The sequence below is a fragment of the Venturia canescens genome, chromosome 8 (genome assembly GCF_019457755.1).
Source record: "Venturia canescens isolate UGA chromosome 8, ASM1945775v1, whole genome shotgun sequence".
Classification (NCBI taxonomy): domain Eukaryota; kingdom Metazoa; phylum Arthropoda; class Insecta; order Hymenoptera; family Ichneumonidae; genus Venturia; species Venturia canescens.
Genome location: NC_057428.1, coordinates 17,858,481 through 17,877,086, shown reverse-complemented (window position 1 = coordinate 17,877,086; position 18,606 = coordinate 17,858,481). Strand labels below are relative to the sequence as shown.

The following is an 18,606-nucleotide window of genomic DNA, read 5'->3' as shown; positions in this document are numbered from 1 at the left end:
GCGGCGGCGCGGCTCTGACCCGTAATGCATATCTCGTAGACGCCGAGCTCTTCTCGTTCGAGGCTCAACGCGCCGTGCATGCACCTGAACGCCGCGAGTCGAACGAAACGGGGCGAGGGGGGAGGAACAAATCAAACTAGCAAGTTCGGAAACTGCCGGAACCGAAACGCCCGAAGCCTCAACACGGAAGCTAGCCTGGTGAGGAGCGACGAGAGACCGAGTTTCTCCGCGGGACGCGCCTCCTTAAATTCGATACTCTTTCAGCTCCCGAGCCGAGATTGACCCCCGAGTCAAACTCTGCGAGACGCGCGCTGGCCAACGGAGCAGGAGTCAAGTGGCAAACGAAGCGTAACTAAATAGAAGCCTTGCCGATCGAGGGACCCGCGGGGAAACCATAATTTTTTCGTAGATTCTCCACGCGGAGGACTCGCCGACCATCAATTAGGGATAACGCAAAAGGCCGCGGACCTCGCGTACACGCAGCAAACAAATGAGACTGATTATAATTAAGCTGAAATAATCGAGGTTCGTTGCCCATTAAAATAACGGAATAGTCTCCGTTCCTCGGACAAAAGAGCCGAGCAAATTTGCACGAGCCCATCAAGAATGACCGCAAATACGCACGCGTGTCCGTGTGCGACTTGTCACGTTCCATGAGAAATAACCTCGGTTTCGTGCCCGGGACAAAGCGAGCTCGCGAAACGCACAGTAAAACCGCGGATATTCACGGGCCGCAGCGGAAAAGTACGTCGCGGCAACTCTCACTTGCTAATTGATTTTTCATCAACGTGCGTGCATAGCGAGAGGAGTTTGTTCAACGATTAACAACCGCGAGCCTCCGCTCGCGGACGGACGTGGAGGGGAGCTCTCGGAGAGGACAGAACCCGAGGTAAAAGCTTTGCCGGGAATTGTTTGACTTTTTCGGTAGCCGAAAACTGTGAAAGTTCATTTTTTTCATCGGGCTGAAAATGATCGGAACGAGTGTGTCCAAAGTGACTCGGGGTTGAGTCAGGGCTCACCTGCGTGAACCCGGCAAAGTGTCCGGAGGGTGAAAGAGAACACCGTGCGCGCGGAGCGCTGGAAACTCTAGCTGGAGTTGGAGGAAAGTAAGAAGGAGAGCGGAAGAAAAAAGAAAAAGGCGAGGAGGTGTAAAAGGCCCGTTAAAGGGGGTTCGCGAACGCTCCTAGGAGTCTTAATCACTCGCTGGGCTTTCTCCTCGAGTGCTCAAGTTCACCGTGCCAGTTACCCCGCACATAGGAATCCTCGCGCGGATAAACTTTTCATCGATAATGAAAAGGTCCGCGGCGAGGGCTTGCAGAATTCAACAACAAAGTTTCAAATTTTCATCATTTTCCGAGCAGTGACGCTGCGGCTTCGGCCGCTTTTTTTCCATTCGTTCTCTTCAATTATTCGAGCAAATATGGGCTCCGCGTTTACACGAGAAATCAATTTCTCCGTGGCTCTTCCGCTACCACCGAGTGGAATCGGAATATGAGCAAGTTTTTGCAATCTCGCTCCGCTCAACAGGTAGCCGCGGAGCGTTTTTTTTCTCCTCGCCCAACATGTACCAAAGTCAAGGTGGAAAATCTTCGAGGGATTTTCCAAGACGGGGGCTCGAGCACGAGGCTGATCCGCGCGACGTGCAAAAAACTTGTGGCGGATCGATCGAAGCAGAGAAAAAGGGCTCGATTTCGTTGGGTCGGAAGGGGTCTGCGGCAGGGGAATTATTTCGTTCCCGATACTCGATTTACGCGCCCGACGGCTCTTTTATTCTTACGTCAATATTATTCGAATCGGGCGAGTTTTTTCCTCGGTGTTTAGAAGGTTTTTCAAAATTTTTGAGGTTTCAAAAGATTTCGAGAATTTTTTGCATTCGCATCTCGCCCTCGCGGCGGCCAAATTCATTTCGCTTTTCCAATCTTCCGGTTCGAGCGACTGACCTTTGCCCCGGCAGGGACTAAAGGAGCGCGAGCGAGTGTCACTTTTTCTGTAGCCTCGGCCCCAATCGACTCTCGTCATCACAGAAACCAACTTTTTCCTGCAGCTTCAGCGAGGTGCAAAAAAACGAAAAGAGGGTAAAGAGAAAAAAGGACGATTCTGTGACAAGTTCGCGTCAACGCACAGAGGCGTCGTTGGTTGGCCCAACGACGTGTCATCGTGATCCGAAAGAGAAGCGTATAAACGTGCACTTTTCACAGCGCAAATTCATTCCCACTTTTCTCATTTCCGTGACAATTTTCACCACGTTTTTTCCTCCGAATATACTCGTACGAAAAAATCCATGTACAGGGTGAATTCTGCGAATGCTGAAAAACAATTCGCCCTTTTATGGAATGGGGAGAAAAACTGTCGAGTTTTTCTGCGCCTTCCAAAAGCTCCGAGGCTAGGAGATCGTTCGAAAATCACTTTTTCTTGGGTCGAGCGAGCGAGTTTTTCAACGAATGTCAAAATAAATTTCTCTTATTCCAAGCCCCCTCTGTATATACGTTTCGGAGAACGTTACGAGGGATCGTCGGTGCGGAAGGAAGTAAAAAGCGGGGAGAAAATGAAGAAAACGGAAGCGGAGGCCGCTTCCGCGGCAGCACACACACGCGATGCGCTCCCGTTTCGCTTCTCGCTTTGCACGGATTAAAAGTGAGCTGATATGGAGCCGGCGAGCGGCGCATTTCCGGTCCGAGGAGATCGTACTCCAAGAGGCAAAAAAAAAATAAAAGTGGAAACACAAATCCGGTGTAGCGCTGATGAGATGCAAAAAAGGGAGGTTTGAAAAGGAGCTCGGTGCGCGGGGCTAAATGGGGGACGAAAAACCCGGAGAATTTGGAGATTTGCGGGGGGCCGAGCGAAGGAATTCCGCAGCCAAGAATAAGAGTGTCGAGTGGTACGTGCTCAATGAAACGAGCACCCTTATCGTCTATTTCTGAGCCCTTTTTAGTCTCCCAAGTTCTATTCTTTCGCGCGCCCTCGCTCACTCGCGATTTACTCTCGGGCAGCGCGCCTGGTGAATGTCGCGCGACACTGTCCGTTTCTTTTCAGTTCTATTTTTTCTGGCCCTTTACCAAGCACTTCGATACAATGTATCGAAGGCGAGCGCGGGTCGAGCAGCGTTTTTCTTCGCTTCTTCTTCCTCCTCGCTCGCCTCCCCGATATCTTTAGCGTAGAAGAATGGGCTCCTCGCGGGGGGGGGGGGGGGGGGGGGGGGATCGGAAAAGTTTGTCAAAGCACCGGAAATCCGAGCCGTGAGCAAAAAATCCTGCTAATTAGACGGGAAAGTGTTTTCTTCGTTGGGGGGAGTGAAAAAAGTCAGCGAAGTTGTTAAATTCGTTAAAAAATCGACCGCGTTTCCACGAGCTTTTTTCGGATTTAATAAAATAATTATTCAGACTCGCCGTCCCGAGGAACTCGCGAGGGTCAAATCCCGCATTCGCGAGGCAGCTCCCCGTGTCTCTATCGATCGCGCGGGCGACTGTTGACTCCGTTTTTATGTTCTCTTCTTATTTTAAAGAACCTCGAGACACGGGGAAAAAAGTATGTTAACGAGAATGCTGGCGTGGTATATATACCGAGTGACCGGAATGATAAGAAGAGAAATGCAGAGCAACGGAGAATTCGAGGGGCCCGTGCAAAGGCTCGTCAAAGCTCGTGATTCGAGGAAAGAAATGAGAAATGAAAAAAAAGAAGAAGAAGAAGAAGAAAAGAGAGAGAAGCAAGTGCTGCGAAAAAGCGAGAGTGAGTCCGTCGCACATTGTTCATTCAGGCGCGTCTCTCGCGGCGCTACCCGCGATTTTCTTCTCGAGCTTGCCCCCGGAAGGGGGTTCGTGTCACGCCAACGCGTCCACAAAGACTCAATACCCATTAAAACTGTTTTTTTCTCTCCTTTTCTTTCAGTTTTTTTTCCATTCTTTCTTCCATTGCTCGCGTGCTCTGCCTCCGAGCTCTGCACTTACTTTTCAGCTTCCTTTTTACTCTTTTTCCCGGATTTTTATCGTCGCTCCTCGTCCCCCGATCGATGTCTAAACGTCGGGGGACGCAAAACCTTGGAAAAAAGCGGGCGAGACTCGCGGAGGAATGTTCCCCGGAATGAAGGAAGCTCCGGGGAGCGATTTTTCCTTCGTCAGTAAATCGAACTGCGATTATTTCCCGCTCGCGAGACGTTCTCGTTTTTGACCGGACAACGTTCTCGATTTATCGAGGATACTCTTTAATTAGGCGGGAATAAATGTCCAGGCGAAAATAATGGATTGATGCGTGCGTGGGCAAGCGGGCGGAGTGTCGAGTTGATTTTCCTCCGGAGCTCGAGATTGAGGTTGGACGAGTTTCCTCGTCGAGTTTATACCCTGGGGAGGGAAGCGCACGGATGAATGAGAAAAATAGGAAATCGCCAGGAGCTTGGCGCGCCACGGAGAAGCGAGAGACGCGTCAAGGATTGGAGAGGAAAATAGCGAAACTTCTCGTGGGAATTGACGACGCGAGAGACCTTTTTCTATTCGTTCTCGCGCTAGCTTGTCAAATTTCATTGGAAACTCCATTAATTTGAAAGCAACTTTTCGAGTGCTTTTTCCTTCCGTTTTTCTTTTTCCTCTCGCAACTCCTGGCTCCTTTCTACTTTCGCGAGGCTGTACGAGCAGAGGCTTAAAGAAAAGATTGGCGATGGCTATTACACATCGATTTGCTCGTGCGGCTTTGTAGGCGCGTCTCATAAATATTTTTGTTACACGAGGGAGCCGCAGCGCAGGAGCACTTTGCCGCCTCTTTTCTTCCCGTTTTATATACGTGGATACACACGAGAAACGTCAATAATACGGAGCGAGCGGGCCGAGAAGGGCCCTCGATTGGCCATTTGTTCTCATTTTTTTCAGGCCAATTCATTTCCTCGCACCAAATTCGCCAAGCATTAACGGGATTAAAGGACAAAAAAAGAGAAACGGGGAATAAGAAATCGGAAAACGTTGCTAGCAGAATCTGAGAAATTTGGCTGAAGACACTCGGCGGAGTATGAAAATTTCAGGAATTCTTCAAGCTGGTTATGCACGAAACGATTTCATTAAGAAAGTCTTGAATTTCACTCATTTTAAATGTATTCAATGTTAAAGGATTCATCTTATCGGTTATCTAGATAAACGTGCTTAAAATGAAGAAAAACACACAATAACAATGAAGTATACAACGAAAATTTGGGAAAAAATTCGAGACGATTGTCTTACTTGTAATAAATTCCTGTCACAGCCTTCTCTCTTTTTATTAACACTTTTTTCTCGATCCATGCCCCCTTGTGTTTTCCCTTTGCGCTCTCTAATGCGATTTTTGAGATAAAAAACTGTAGTATTTCCGCCGGGGACGAATGAAATTTGGGTCAGTGATGGATCCTCGATTAATCAATGGCTCGTAATTCAATTCGCCAAGAAATATGTTGAAAAATAGTATTTACTATTTTAATAACTCTGACATTAATTTAGAGTGACAATATCTTCAATTAGGAAGTAAAAATCGAGGCAATTTGGACACCCGTAAAATGATCTGCCTCAAAGTCGCGACGACTTTGTATTTTCGTTGGAAAGTGATTGCGAGGAGGACACGTTTGTAAAAATTACAAGAATCACATTATTGTGAGGCTATTTCCAGCTATTTTATTTGCTTATTCTCATCAATAGCATCCGAAGGATTTAGTTTGGTTGCATCTCAGGAGAAAATAGATGCAGAAAGGGATCGGAGAGTGCGGTGAATTTCGGTTGAAAAGGATCGGATCTGTGGGAAAGGAGGGAGGAGCCGGAGCAGGGGGTGTTGGGCGACGGATGAATGTGGTTTTTGAGCTCCGTCGAATAAGCAAGACGCGAGGAGTCCAGCTTTTGAATTGAAGGAGCAGCAGGGAAATAAGGGGGCGGCGCCGGGGGGTGGAAAGTTTATTTATTCTGAAGGACGAGCATGCGAGAGACTCGACTGGATCGATCGTCGACGTGTTTCCATACGTCTGAAACTTTTCTTTACATTTATCTATCCCTTTCCACTCGTTTCGGGGGCGCAAGCAAGTATCGAATCGTGTGCAACGAAGCGAGAGGCGAAGGGACGACGAAATTCGAGGCTCGTCTGCATGGTATGCTGTAAAGAGCAGAAAAAATTAAGTTTCATAGCTTTTGGGTACTCACCGCATTTGAGAAAAATGAAAATGAGAACCCGCAACGGCGACCATCTGGACGACCAATTCATGTCCGATACGTCATCGGTATGCACTATTCTCAGCGACAGCCTCTGAAAAAATGTTCAAACAAATGTTCGCTCATGAAAAAGCCTTGGTTCGGGCTGCGCCTCAATTATCCATGCGCCAGAGACTCCTCCTTGAGGAATTTATTCCACTGGATTATTTCCTCTTCGAGTATTTATTTGTCGAGTTTATAGAGAACGAGAACTCGAGAGAATGGAGCAATCTTGGCTCTCGGTATTGACGCGCGCACAATACTCCTGCTTACGGATGACGGATTTTCGTAAACATTTAGACGGATGTTAGCAACACGATTTGCCACTATCAACACTCGGCAGGCTCTTGTTAAATTGCTTGACCTTTTAGAGCGTTATCGAGTGCTTCGGACGGATAATGCCCAAGGGCATAGAAACTCAATGTTTATTCGGCTACAAACGTTTGTTCCGACTGCTTCGTCGTACCTTTGCACCTGGCTTCCGGTACTGAGATATCCCCGAACGTTTGTTCCTTGCGATAAATCCGATTGTACAGTATTTTCTGTCGCTTTGCTACGAAATGATTCAATTGGGTCGTTGTGTTAAGTAACAGGAAAAAGAAAAAATGATCGATTCGACTGATGACTTTGTTATTTTATTAAATAAAGTTCTTGTTTGTGAAAACTTATTTGAAATTCGTATACTGATTTTTTCGAAATTTCTGCCTTTCAAATAACCAGCATTTTTTCTTTCTTTCGAATGGAAAACTCTGAAAAACAATAATCCAAATAGATCGTAAGTGCATTAAAAAAGTCAAAACTGCGGTCCCACGGACTAAAATTAAAGTCCCTGCCGCGCACTCCGAGGAAATTCCCCGGCTCGATTCGAACCCGCCGCAAAGTCTGCGTCGAAAAAAATTCATTTTTCGTGAATTTTTGTACCCCGAAAAGTTGAGAAGTGCGCCGAATGAAAAAAGTATCCAAAAAGTCGAAACTGCCGAATGAGAAGAATGATTTAAAAGTCAAAACTACGGAGTGGTGGTCCCACGAACAAAAATTAAAGTCCCCGCGCCACATGCACGGCTCCGACGAAATTCCCGGGCTCGATTCGAACCCGCGAAAGTTGGCGTCGGAAAAATGCAGTTTTTCACGAATCTTCTATCCCTGCATCGTTGCATTTTAATCGAGAGAAGAATAATCAGCGAAAGAGCAGCGCTCGCGAATCCTGTTTTCGTTGACAATTAATAATCGTTGTTTCCCGGACAGAGCTTACCTCCTTCCACAAGAGAGAAGATGCTCAAAAGGGCTCAAGCGGAGAAGCAGCAGCAGGGCGCGGGAGGACGCTTTGAGAATATTGAATGCGGCGGGAGTGATAGGGTCGTGGGTATCTAACTCGGTTATAACTGATTTTGAGCATAACTGGCCGGAACAATGGCCGAGGAGAGGAGGCGAGCAGGTGTAACGAAAGCTCGTTGAAAATTTCGTGGGGCTACGGTACGGGAATTTGATAACAAGAGAGGATTTCCGTCGGGAGGGGGAGGAGGATGCGACGACACGTGGTACGACACGAATGCATTCTGGACCGAGGTCCAGGCGAGGTTTGGACATGCAAATTCTCCTCTCGCTGCGGCTCTCTGGTCATTCGTAAGACGAGGAGGTCGCTTCGATGTGCGAGTCGTCGGGGTTGGGTAAGAGGTCGAATGTGCTTTGGACAGGAGCACACACACACAGCGAGTGTCACGAAAGTGGCACTCGAACTTTAGCACGCAGTTTATCGAGTTTCGACGCTTCGTTATCACTTTATTTTCGTGTATATTTTCCAGCACAAACTCATCAGTTTCGGACAATCTGCTTTCGGCTCGAAAACTCCAGAAAAATCCTGGGAAAGCGACTTTTTCGAGGTCCTTCGAGAATCAAATGACTTTGGGGGGGGGGAAAAAAATCTGTAAAAGCGGGGAACGAAGAATAGTTTTTCCCGACGGGGTCGAGTGCTCGTGGCACGTCAAACGTTGGAAAACCGATTGTTTCGGTTACGCTTTGTCTGAGAGCTGAGCCCGCAGCACGAGCGTTCAAAGCTGCTTGCATCGCGAAAAAGCCTCGCTCATAAACCGTAACAGTAATAATTGAAATAATCACCGAAGGCGGCAAAGATTCAAAGAGGTGATTCTAAAAAATTGAGCAGTGAAACGCCGCTTGCGAGCTTTGTAAAGCGTTGTGAATACCTCCGAGAAAATAAGCGAGAGCGCACGTATGTAAATAGGTAAATAAAGTCTCTCGTTTATCGCGTCGGAGGCTTGTCCGAGACTGGATTTGCGCGGAGTTGTGCGTATAAAGAAAATGAGCAGAGTAGAATGGCTCGGATTACGCCGCGTTGGCACGGCGGCTCTTCAAACGTGAAATTTCCACCGCTCGCCTTTTCTGTCTTCCGTTATCTTCGTGCTCTCGCCCCTCGCGGCTTCTCCCCAACTCTCGTTATACCTCTCCGAGCAGTATCTTCATTTTCCACTTTAATAGACGCGGCAGTTCTTATCGTGATGCGTTGGCGACGTTAAATTGAAACGCGCAGGATAAAACCGGAAGAGAGAGAGCGAGAGAGGGAAACGCAATGACGAAGCAGATTTTCCGTGCTCCTGCGATCGGAGAGCATATTTTTCGAGTTTCGATGCAATAATTAAGCCGAACGATCCCGCGTTGGATGATGCGCAAAAACGGGGGTACACAAAGACGAAAATAAATGCGATGAAAAGATCGGAGAAGCAGGAGGAAAAATTGGATGGCTTTTGAGAAGGAGAAAAGGGAAGAAAAAGGGCGGGCAAAAAAGAACGAGGGGATGCAACCCTTTGGAAGGTTACTTCCACGTCCGTGATCAGCATACAGGAGGAGGGGCGGGCGGGGGGGTAGTTTACCCGAATACGGTGAAACGAGGCGAGGGCTCGGGGAAGGAGAGTTTATACGAGCGGGTGTTCAGCAAACGATCAAAGTTGCTAGAAAAGCTTTCGCTTTTGACCGCTCGCCGTGAGGCTCGCTGCTCGGAGTTAATGTACACGAAAGCGCGAATGTTTAAGCAGGGAGAGAGCAGGGTTGTAGAAGGAATTGAGATATTGTGAGGATTCCGCATTTGCATGGAAGGAGCAAGTGGCTCGTGGACTGGGGGGGAGTTCGACGAGAGAAAAATGAACGGAAAGTCTCGACGCGGCCGAGTGTGTTTCGCTCGCCCGTCGTTCGAGCGCAGCCGAATCGCGCGCGAGCTTTCTACGCCCCCCGTAAATCCGCCCTCGTTCAGACCAGGGGGAAAGAAAATTACACGGAGAGCAAACTAATTTCGTCGGGTAGCCATAAAAGCGAGGCGGGGAGCCGGAGACGAGGCGGGGGATTTCTCCGCGATGGGGCAAACGACGCGTGTATATATATGCGCACACGTCGTCGCAAGGTGCGTGTGCTACGCGATTCGATTCCAGCGGTTTTCGCCCGGGCGCGAGGACCGATCCGGAGGGTAGTTTCGGGCCCGCGGGAGTGCGAAATAAAGTATTTCTCGGAGCGTTTCGGCCCGGGCTCGTTTCGGCGAGTCATTTACTGCCCGAGGCTCCTGAGTAGCTCACGTAAAAACAGAAAATATAGGAAAAGCGCGCGGGTCCCGACTCTCCCTGCGTCGACAAATACAACCATTTCACGAGCATTCCAATCCTCGATTTTCTTTTATTCGTTCCTGCGCTCGCGCGAGCAGAAGCAAAATATTCTCCATTAAAATGAGCTCCCGTTTGCACTCCGATGCGAAAGCCTGCTCCGCGCTCGCCTCGAGGCCCGGCTCCCGCCTTGACCACTTTCATTTTACAATCATCAAGTTTTCTCATCCCAGACGCGAAATATTTTCGGCAAGAACCGGAACGAAAGGAGCGCCCGGGAGCCCTCATCCCCTGCCAGCATCCCGCGACCCTCGTCTTCCCAGCACCAACACACTCGCGCGATGAGGAGCCAGCCGGAGGCATTCGCGTTGCATTATTTCGCGAATCGTTTTTCCTCTTCCCTCCCGAATACGGCGAGCACCTGCGGACAGGCATACCGGAGACTGGCATTTTCACGAGGAATTTTCGACGACCCTCTTCGGCGCTTATACACGCGCGCACCCGCTTCTACCCGGCTAAGAATTGCCGCACTAAATTCAACGTCGGAAGGAGAAAATTACTCGCTGGGATACTATTACTCGAGGATATTCCAAAAGGATTAAACAATTGCACGGGGAATTTGACATTCCTCGGATCATCAGTCCACTCCGATGTCTCAACGATCCCGAGACAAGATCGCGTTCCTCCAAGATTATTTGCAGTCGTTCGACGAATGAGCATTCGCGATGATACCCGAAAGTTTTTAGCCCCTGGAAAAATCTCTCGGCCCCTTAAGGAGGTCGCCTGAACTAAAACCATACAAAAGTATTAAAAGTTGAAGAATTTTTGGGCTTCGAAACACAAAATTTCACCAAAAATATGTTTCAACGCGCAAAAATCCTTCAATTTTTAATATTTTTTGTATGATTTTAGTTCCGAATCACTGTTTTACGAATCGAAACGCTCTGTGGTTTTTTCATCTCGGATAAACTATTTAGACTCTATTATAGACTTGAAATATCAGTAAATAAGCCCTTCGAATTTCAAAAGTCTGCGTTTTTATTCCTCGCCGCAAAGAAAAGTGGTGAAAAAAGTCCAAAAATATGTGGCTGCCACACACACGGAGTGTTATAATTGACCTCTCAATGACAATCGTGAGGAAACGGATCCGCAGAAACGGTTCGTTTCGTAAAGATTCATCGTTAACTTTGTCGAGGACTTTCGGCTGCTCGTCGCAAGACAAAATGATGTTCGGAAGCAAAAACGGAGAGAACGCGAGGGATTCGCCAATCGAGTTATTTGTTGGTGTACGCACGGGGGCGCGCGCGCGCCGCTGAATTTGTAAAACAAAACGCGAGAGGAGGCGAAGACACAAAGGGAGGGAGGCGGAGCAGGCTCCTTCCTCAAAGAGCATCGTCAACAACACAGAGAGAACGGCGAGAAAGGATCTCGGCGATGAATGCGACGACGAGGAGGCGGTTTTCTGTGGGCACGAGCAGAGGAAAAAGGAGGGAAATGGTGCGCTCAACCGCGCATTCGTGCTCGACTTTTCTTCCGTGATATTCCGCGGGTGGCTCGTTCGACAAAAGCAGAGCGGCCCACATTCGAGCAGTTTTTCCTCCCGGGTTGGGGGCTCTCGAGCCTCGATTTATGTGCCCCTGGCTCGAGATCGAGATGCGAGAGAAAGAAAACGTAATTAATTCCGGAGCATTCGTCGGGGCGCGCGCGGATCGACGCGAATGTTCGGCAAGGTTGTGAGGCGCGAACGGAAAGTTTTTATAATCGCGCGCGAGAATTTGGCTACGTTTATTCCCAGGCGCAGCAGAGTCCCCGGACGAGGCGGGCGCCGCAAAGGCCCGTGCATGCTCAACGAACGAATTAAGGGGGCGCATGCACGAGACGAGGAGCGAGACGCGCGCGTTAGAGTGCACGCGATTAACGTCGAGACGCTGCCCTCCCGCGCCCAGCTTTGTTTCGAGCCCGACGAGTTGAGGGTGAATTAACTAGCAACGCTGCTAAATCGTATGCGAAAGAGAACGGGGAAAAAAATATGAGGCTCACAGGGCTGGGGGAGTGAGAGAGAGAGAGAGAGAGAGAGAGAGAGAGAGAGAGAGCGGAAAAAACGCTTATCACTGAGCAGGTCCAGCCGGCGGTTTTTCACCCTTTTTTCCTGCTAGTTTCTCTGCCCTCTTTTTCTCTCTCGCTCGTTATTTCGGTCCGATAAACCCCGCGTCGGGCGAGACACGCATACGCAATCTCCGAGAAACGCTCGCGCAGTGCTCGACACGCTCTTCTGAATTTCAGAGAACAGGGTGCGAGAAAATGCCCACGTGTGCGAGCGAGTCGGCCCTTTAACGGCGGAAAAAGGAGAAAACGAGTGAGAAGACTCGCTGACAGCAAATAACGTGACTCTCGGGGCCCGGAAATATTTTCCAACACAAACTTTTTGCCAACGAGATCGGGAAAAAATCGCTGCCGCGGGCGCGCATCATGCCGCCCCGACGCTCGATCTCCGTCTCGAAAAGCCTCGCGCGAATAATCGCTCGTTCCGTTCAAATGAAACTCGAATATACGAAGGATTAGCTAATTGCGATCATGAATCATATCGAGTTGCGAGAAACGGAGGGCGAAGCGAGACGGAATAAAATATTGACAAAAGTCGATTATCCCCGTCGCTCGCGCACGAGGCCACATCGGTGCTCCCATTCTTGATAATATTCGCTTCGCGAATATAGTTACAACGACGCGGCAGGCACAGAGATCACGAAACCGCGTTCCTAATGCTCAATGTAGCGGAAATTTATTCCCAACGGAAAAGCGAGCGAAGATATACGTGCCTCGTTCTCGTAAATAAAGCAGCAGAGAATATAAACACGCGAAATGTGAGTTTACGAAGCAGAGCTTTTCCGCAGGGCGATAATCGATGCTTTCATAATCGATGGCGATTTCGCCCGCGTCTTCACTTCTCTCGGCTCTGGACCGGAATCGCGAAGGGTCTGCGTGAAGAGTCTGCGCGAAGGGGGCACGAAAAGAGCGTGAATTTCGAACAAAGGTGTATAAACGTGCGTGAAAAATGAAGTTCGGTCAAAGATTTTGATTCGATTAGGGACGCGAGGGCGCGGCGGCATTCCAACGGCGCATTAATCGGCCGGAAATATCGATGCGCGGCGATTATCGTAAATCGATCGACTCCGAGAGGAAGGAACTGTTCATTTTCATCGTCGATAATACGCGGGAAATGGTTGTGACGCGCGAGAAGGCGTGCTCGCGGCCGACCTCGATATCCCTTCCGAAAGGACGGCGATAAAGGAAAGCGCGTACTGCGAACGCTGCGCACGAAATTGACGACGCGCGCTGGCTCGAGCGATTCGGGAAAAAATGGAGACGAGCGAGGAGCCCTGATGCTGCGAATCTTGTTTTCATTTATACGGAGGCACGAGGATCAAAAGTGTTTTTTTTTTTTTTTTTCAAAAGAGCACGAAAAAAGAATTTTCCGTGCTCGTCAGCCTCCCGCGAGTCCCTCGCGCCACGGGCTCTGGAAAAAGTGAAAAAAAATCGTCTTTTTCGCTCCAACGCTCTTGATGAAGCAAAACAAAAAAGGGCCATAAATTCATGAAAAAAATGGGTCGCCAGCGCGGAGAAGCGCGATGGAAAAGCTCAAATTCGAATTAACGGACACAGAAGCGGAGGCGGCGAGGGTCATCGAACGCCGTTAAATGAACTTTTCATTTTGCAGGCTCCCCGGACGCGAACGCACTCTCGCTGGACCGGGTGGGGCAATAACGGCGGGAACAAAATAAAATGCTTCATCCGCACGAAATATCAAATCGAAATTGACGCCCGCGCGAGTTCTTTTTCAACACACCCGCCTGCTGAAAGCGACTCGAGCGCGCGAATAAAACGCCATGAAAAATCTACGCGAATATATATCAATAAATGTCCGCGGAACTATCGAACTGATTATTTTTTTTAAGACCCCCGGAGCACGGACGAAATTCGGCAGCGTTGCAACGTCAATCTTCGAATATCGAGATGAAAAGGCTCAGAAAATCATGTCGAAACCCTTGACGGGCTCGCTGGTCAGTGGTTAACATCAGAATGTCGTCAGACCGAGTGCTCCGCTCTCGAGTAACGCTGTGTACAAGCGAAAGGCCTCAAATTCTGCGGTAAACCTTCCGTCTCGAGTTACACCGCAAGGATCGAAACAGGAACTCGAGCTCAACTTAACTGAATTTAATACTATACGGAATATTAATTACTCGCTTGTTATTATTATGGAAAGTATCGACGTCGAAAAATCGAACGTTGGACCACCCCGAGCCCAATTCCCGTGAAACTTTTCATGAGAATCTGATTAAAAAGCAACGACGAAAGCGTTCGTGAAAAACTCCGTCTCCGTACAAAGGGAGATTCGCAGCTTTGATTTTTCAAATCTGCGTTAGATCACCTTTTCAAAGATTTTTGAGTAAAATTTTAGTGTCGAAAAACCGACTCGATCATTTTTCATCGATAAAAATCGGGTGGAAAGCGCGGTGCTCTTGGAAGCGTACTTTTCAATGCGTCGAACCATTTCGTTAATCGTTCATTGGAGTTTTTCGTTGTTTATAAAACAAAAGAGTAGATTACAGTCAGCGATAAACTGATAAAAGGATCAAAATTGTCAGGTTTTTCAATCGCACAATTTATAGCTAAATATCGAGAGAATGAAGAAATAAATTATGCCAGGTAGCCTTTGAATTTGACCTTAATGGCCCTGAATTTTTCAGCCTTTTTTTAACCAATAAATTTTCCTTAGGCAGTCACAATTACCCCAATTTCCCCTAATTTGATATAAATGCGAATAAATTCATGAGAAAGTGAAATTGAAAGATAAATTTTGTTCGGACAATGAAAAAATACAGTTTAAAACGTACACGGAGAGACTTTTATACAAATATTTCGGATGAATTTGCTCGAAAAATTTGCTATGTTTTATAACAGCGCTGTTCTATATCGCAATTCTATTGCATTTCACCAAAGTATGCGCATAGTAATTTTGTTGCCGAAAGCAGTTATTTCAAATTTTACTATGTACGACAGGCAAAATTTACGTCTGCGAAATTGGTGAATTGGACTGGACAAATTGCTTGAAAAATTTTACTGTGCGCCACTGGCTAATTTTTATGTTTATTTATACTCGCAACGCCTAAAATAATTGGTGGGCGCATGAATTTTGCAATGTTGTTGAGCAAAATTCAGTGCGGTAAAAGGGAAAATACGAAACTATGCAATTTTTCGTGTAGCACAGAGAAACGACTGCTCTAAATTTTCATCAAATCATTTCATAATTTACTATGTTTTTGATAAAAATTCGCTCGGTGTTGATTTTTGTTATAGTACGCGGCGCGTTATTTACTATGAACTGTGGTAACGGTTCCCCAAACTTTTGCATTATTTGACACACTCCGTAGCGATTATTATTATAATATCGATGTGGTCCGACGCGCGTTACTATAAAAACATAGTAATTTTTGCTATAAAAGTCTCTCCGTGTGTAGAAGCAGCTGGAAAGTCTCTGACTTGACAGGAAGAAAGCGATTCGTTGGAATTGTCAAATTTGACAAGAGTTAGGAGCATAATGGATATGAAAAAATGAGAGAACGAGGCCGAACGAGTCTCGTGTGAGGGAGTCGCTGAAAAGCCGACACATTCGTTACAGCCCGATCATGCAAATGTGAGGCAGCACAGAAAATTGGAGTTACACGCACTCGAGGCTTTTTGGTGCGATTAGCACGTGTGGAAAATCCACTGCTGCTGGGAATGAAAAAGGAAAGCGTGTAGCAGAGACAAATTGCGGTACATAATGACAGCATCTCGAATTAATGACAACTCCAGGGTCGCGAGACTAATGAGACTCCGCGCGCGCGCGCGCACACACACACACACACACACGCACACTAGTGAAACGTTTCTACGAGGCTTGTACAGAGGAGTGTGAAAATAGGAATATATTTTGCTGCTCTGTGTTATTCCCTCGATTCTCGTACGTTTGGAGAAATAATATGAAATACACTGAAACAATACGAGAAGAAAACATCAAATTTGAGTAGCCCTTAGTCGGGCTACTTAAATGGAAGCGTCCGCTCTCGTAGGGTGAGAAATTTTGATGGAGTTTGTCATTCCAGACATTCCGGAATACACTTCGAAATGTGACTTTGAGATATTTTTATTTCCGACGAATGTGCCAAAAGCAAGAAAAACGAGTTCAAACGTTCCCGGGAATATGTTTCATAAGGAAAATCGATATTGAGCGGTTGCAGATTTTGGAAGTGCCAGCAGAGCGTGAGATTTCCGAGGATTCGTCGCTCGCGCACGGAGCTCATAAACAGTTGCGAAGGGTTTAAAAACGAGGGAGACAAGTGTCTCAGAAGCAACTGCCGAACAACCTGCCAAAATTCGTCGTCTGTTTGTCGTGTATTGTTTGCGATCGCGTGTGTCAAGTCGAATAAATGAGATTGGAAATAGTGAAGGACAAAAGAAAACAAGAGATTTATTCCCGTTGTTGGAGCGTTGAATGCGGGGCGCCTCGCGGGCTCACCAAAGTCCGAGAAACTAATTCCCTTAGTGGCAGCATCCTTCGTGATGGCAAAGTCCGGCGAGGGAAAAGCTAAGAGAGAGAGAGAGAGGGAGAAAGACGCGCGAGGACAGAACCGAGTTCTGGCCCTTCGCGAGATTAATCAAATCTTCGAATTACCATAACAATTGGAGGAAGACGAAGAGAAATGGAGAGAAACAAAGGATCGGGAACAAAGACAGATGCGAGCGAAGGTAAATACAGTATGAACAAGTTGGAGGAATTAAAAATGAGGAAGAGCCCATAAATTGGAGAGGGAGAAAGAGAGGAAAAGCGATTTGTTCGACTGTTAAACGGCTCCGATATTTCGCTTTAATCTCAGCGAGCTCGATATCAAATCGCGTTCCAATTGTTTCGGACAACGAATAGCAAACCTTTTTTCTCTCTCTCTCTCTCTCTCTCTCTCTCTCTCTCTCTCTCTCCTCGGTGGATTGAGATCCATCTCCGGCGTATAAAAACAGAGTGGAAATCGAAGGGGTTGAAAAAGATAGGGAGCGCAAAAGGAGGCTAAAAAAAGCGCGGCAATAGATCCGCGGTGGAATCACGAGAAGTAGTGAATCTGCGAGTGCCTGCCCCTAATTCGAATCTCTTTCTCTCTCTCTCTCTCTCTCTGTGGCTCTCGATCCCGAAGATATATAGATTCTCGTACGAGAGCGAGCTCGGTGGTGCTTAACGTCGGTGCAGACGTCGTATATCTTGCACTGGCTCGGTGCCAGGGCGCGCGGGGGGGGGGGGGGGGGGGGCGAGGCTTCGTGTGCGCTGCAAGTGATCTTTCGACTGTACCCACGCGCGCGTAAGAGCCGTCGAGGATGAGGCTCGAAGGAAATAAAAAAAGCAGGGAGAGAGAAAAAATGCAAAAGGAAAGCAGTCGAAAAATGCGGGGGAAAATAACCGGAGAGTGGACTTCTGAGGAGCGTGAAATGACACAAATCAATTAACCGATGCCTCGATGTTAGAAAAAAAAAACTGTCAGAACGACGTAGAAAATGATGAGAAAGTAAAAAAAACGTAAAAAAAAGCGTGGGATGAGTGAAATTCTTCCAAAATGTTCTTCCCGCGCCCCAAAAAGCCGGCGAGCCTGAAGATCGAGGGGTCGAGAATCATAAAAACTAATGCCGTTACACAGCAATTAACATTATTTTCCCTCCTCCTTAACTTCGGAGCGGAAATAATAACAAGAAAGAAAAATCGTTAAGTAACCGGTAGGAGGCGAGGCAGAGTGAGAAATCTCGTACGAGGAGTTAGCGCGCAGGGTGAAGAAACGCCGCTGCACACGCAGCAAGAAGAAACAAGGGGAGACGAAGCGCGGCGGCGTGGGGCAGCCGAAGCGAGAAAATGAAACGTCGCGAGAGAGAAAGAGAAAAAAGGATGCTTAAAGTCGTTGAAAAGGTGGAAAAGTCGGTACACACGTATAAATAAATTACACGTATATACGAGAAGCCGTGTTTTCGTACACTCGTTTTCCAAGTTGTTATCGACTTGGCGCATTTTCACCCCTCCCCCTGCTTACTGCCTCGTAAGCACCCTTATGCACTCCGCCCTCGACCCCCCCCCCCCCCGGCCTGTGTATACCCGCTGCTCTCATGCCTTTCTTGGACCATTACTTTTTCCGCAGCAATTAAAACGAGGCTCCCCTGAGCCTCCTCTCCTGGAGCATGCGGCTCTACGAGACGATTCATGAAAAATCAACGCTTTTTCTGACTCTGCGTATATTCCCTCGTGAAATTTATATATGGATCGGAGGTTCTTTCTCGTTTGACGAAATACGTTATTCTCGTGGTGCAGCGACTGCTGGGCATGGATTTTCGGAACTGGGGTGCTGAGTTTCGGGTCGCGTCCAAGGTGCGAATTCGGTTTCAGGATTATTTTTAGTTTAGAGAATCTTTGGTGAGGAGGAAAATTGATATTTTTTGTCGAATTTTCAGAGGACTGAGGGCCCTGGCGATGGAGCTGTGGGACGAGAATTCGATGACCGAGGTTTCCTTGATGGAACGACTCGTACATCGGGCTCAATTCGTAACTACGCGCCTTTTGTGTGCGCGCGCGTATGTGTGTACGCATATGCGAAGAGGACTCGTCGAGGAGTCCTTCATATCCAGCCGAGCCCTCGGGGTCCTTTTTTTGCTCCCTTCCCTCATTCGGATGGCACTTGATTGTGGAAATATCAAGTGTTTCGTCAAGAGAGATCGAGTCACTGGTTTTTGACTTCTTTCTTGTGTTTTTA

General features: G+C 47.7%; 1 protein-coding gene across 2 annotated transcripts in view; it reads right to left on the bottom strand.

Moving 5' to 3' along the window:
- gogo (golden goal) overlaps positions 1 to 18,606 on the bottom strand; it is a 69,768-nt gene that overhangs the window by 23,210 nt on the left and 27,952 nt on the right. For both annotated transcript variants that reach the window (XM_043425648.1, XM_043425649.1), the window contains exon 3: positions 6,141 to 6,243. In XM_043425648.1, coding sequence (XP_043281583.1) covers positions 6,141 to 6,201 — 61 coding nt within the window. In that variant the 5' untranslated portion in view covers positions 6,202 to 6,243. The remainder of the gene's footprint in view (positions 1 to 6,140; positions 6,244 to 18,606) is intronic.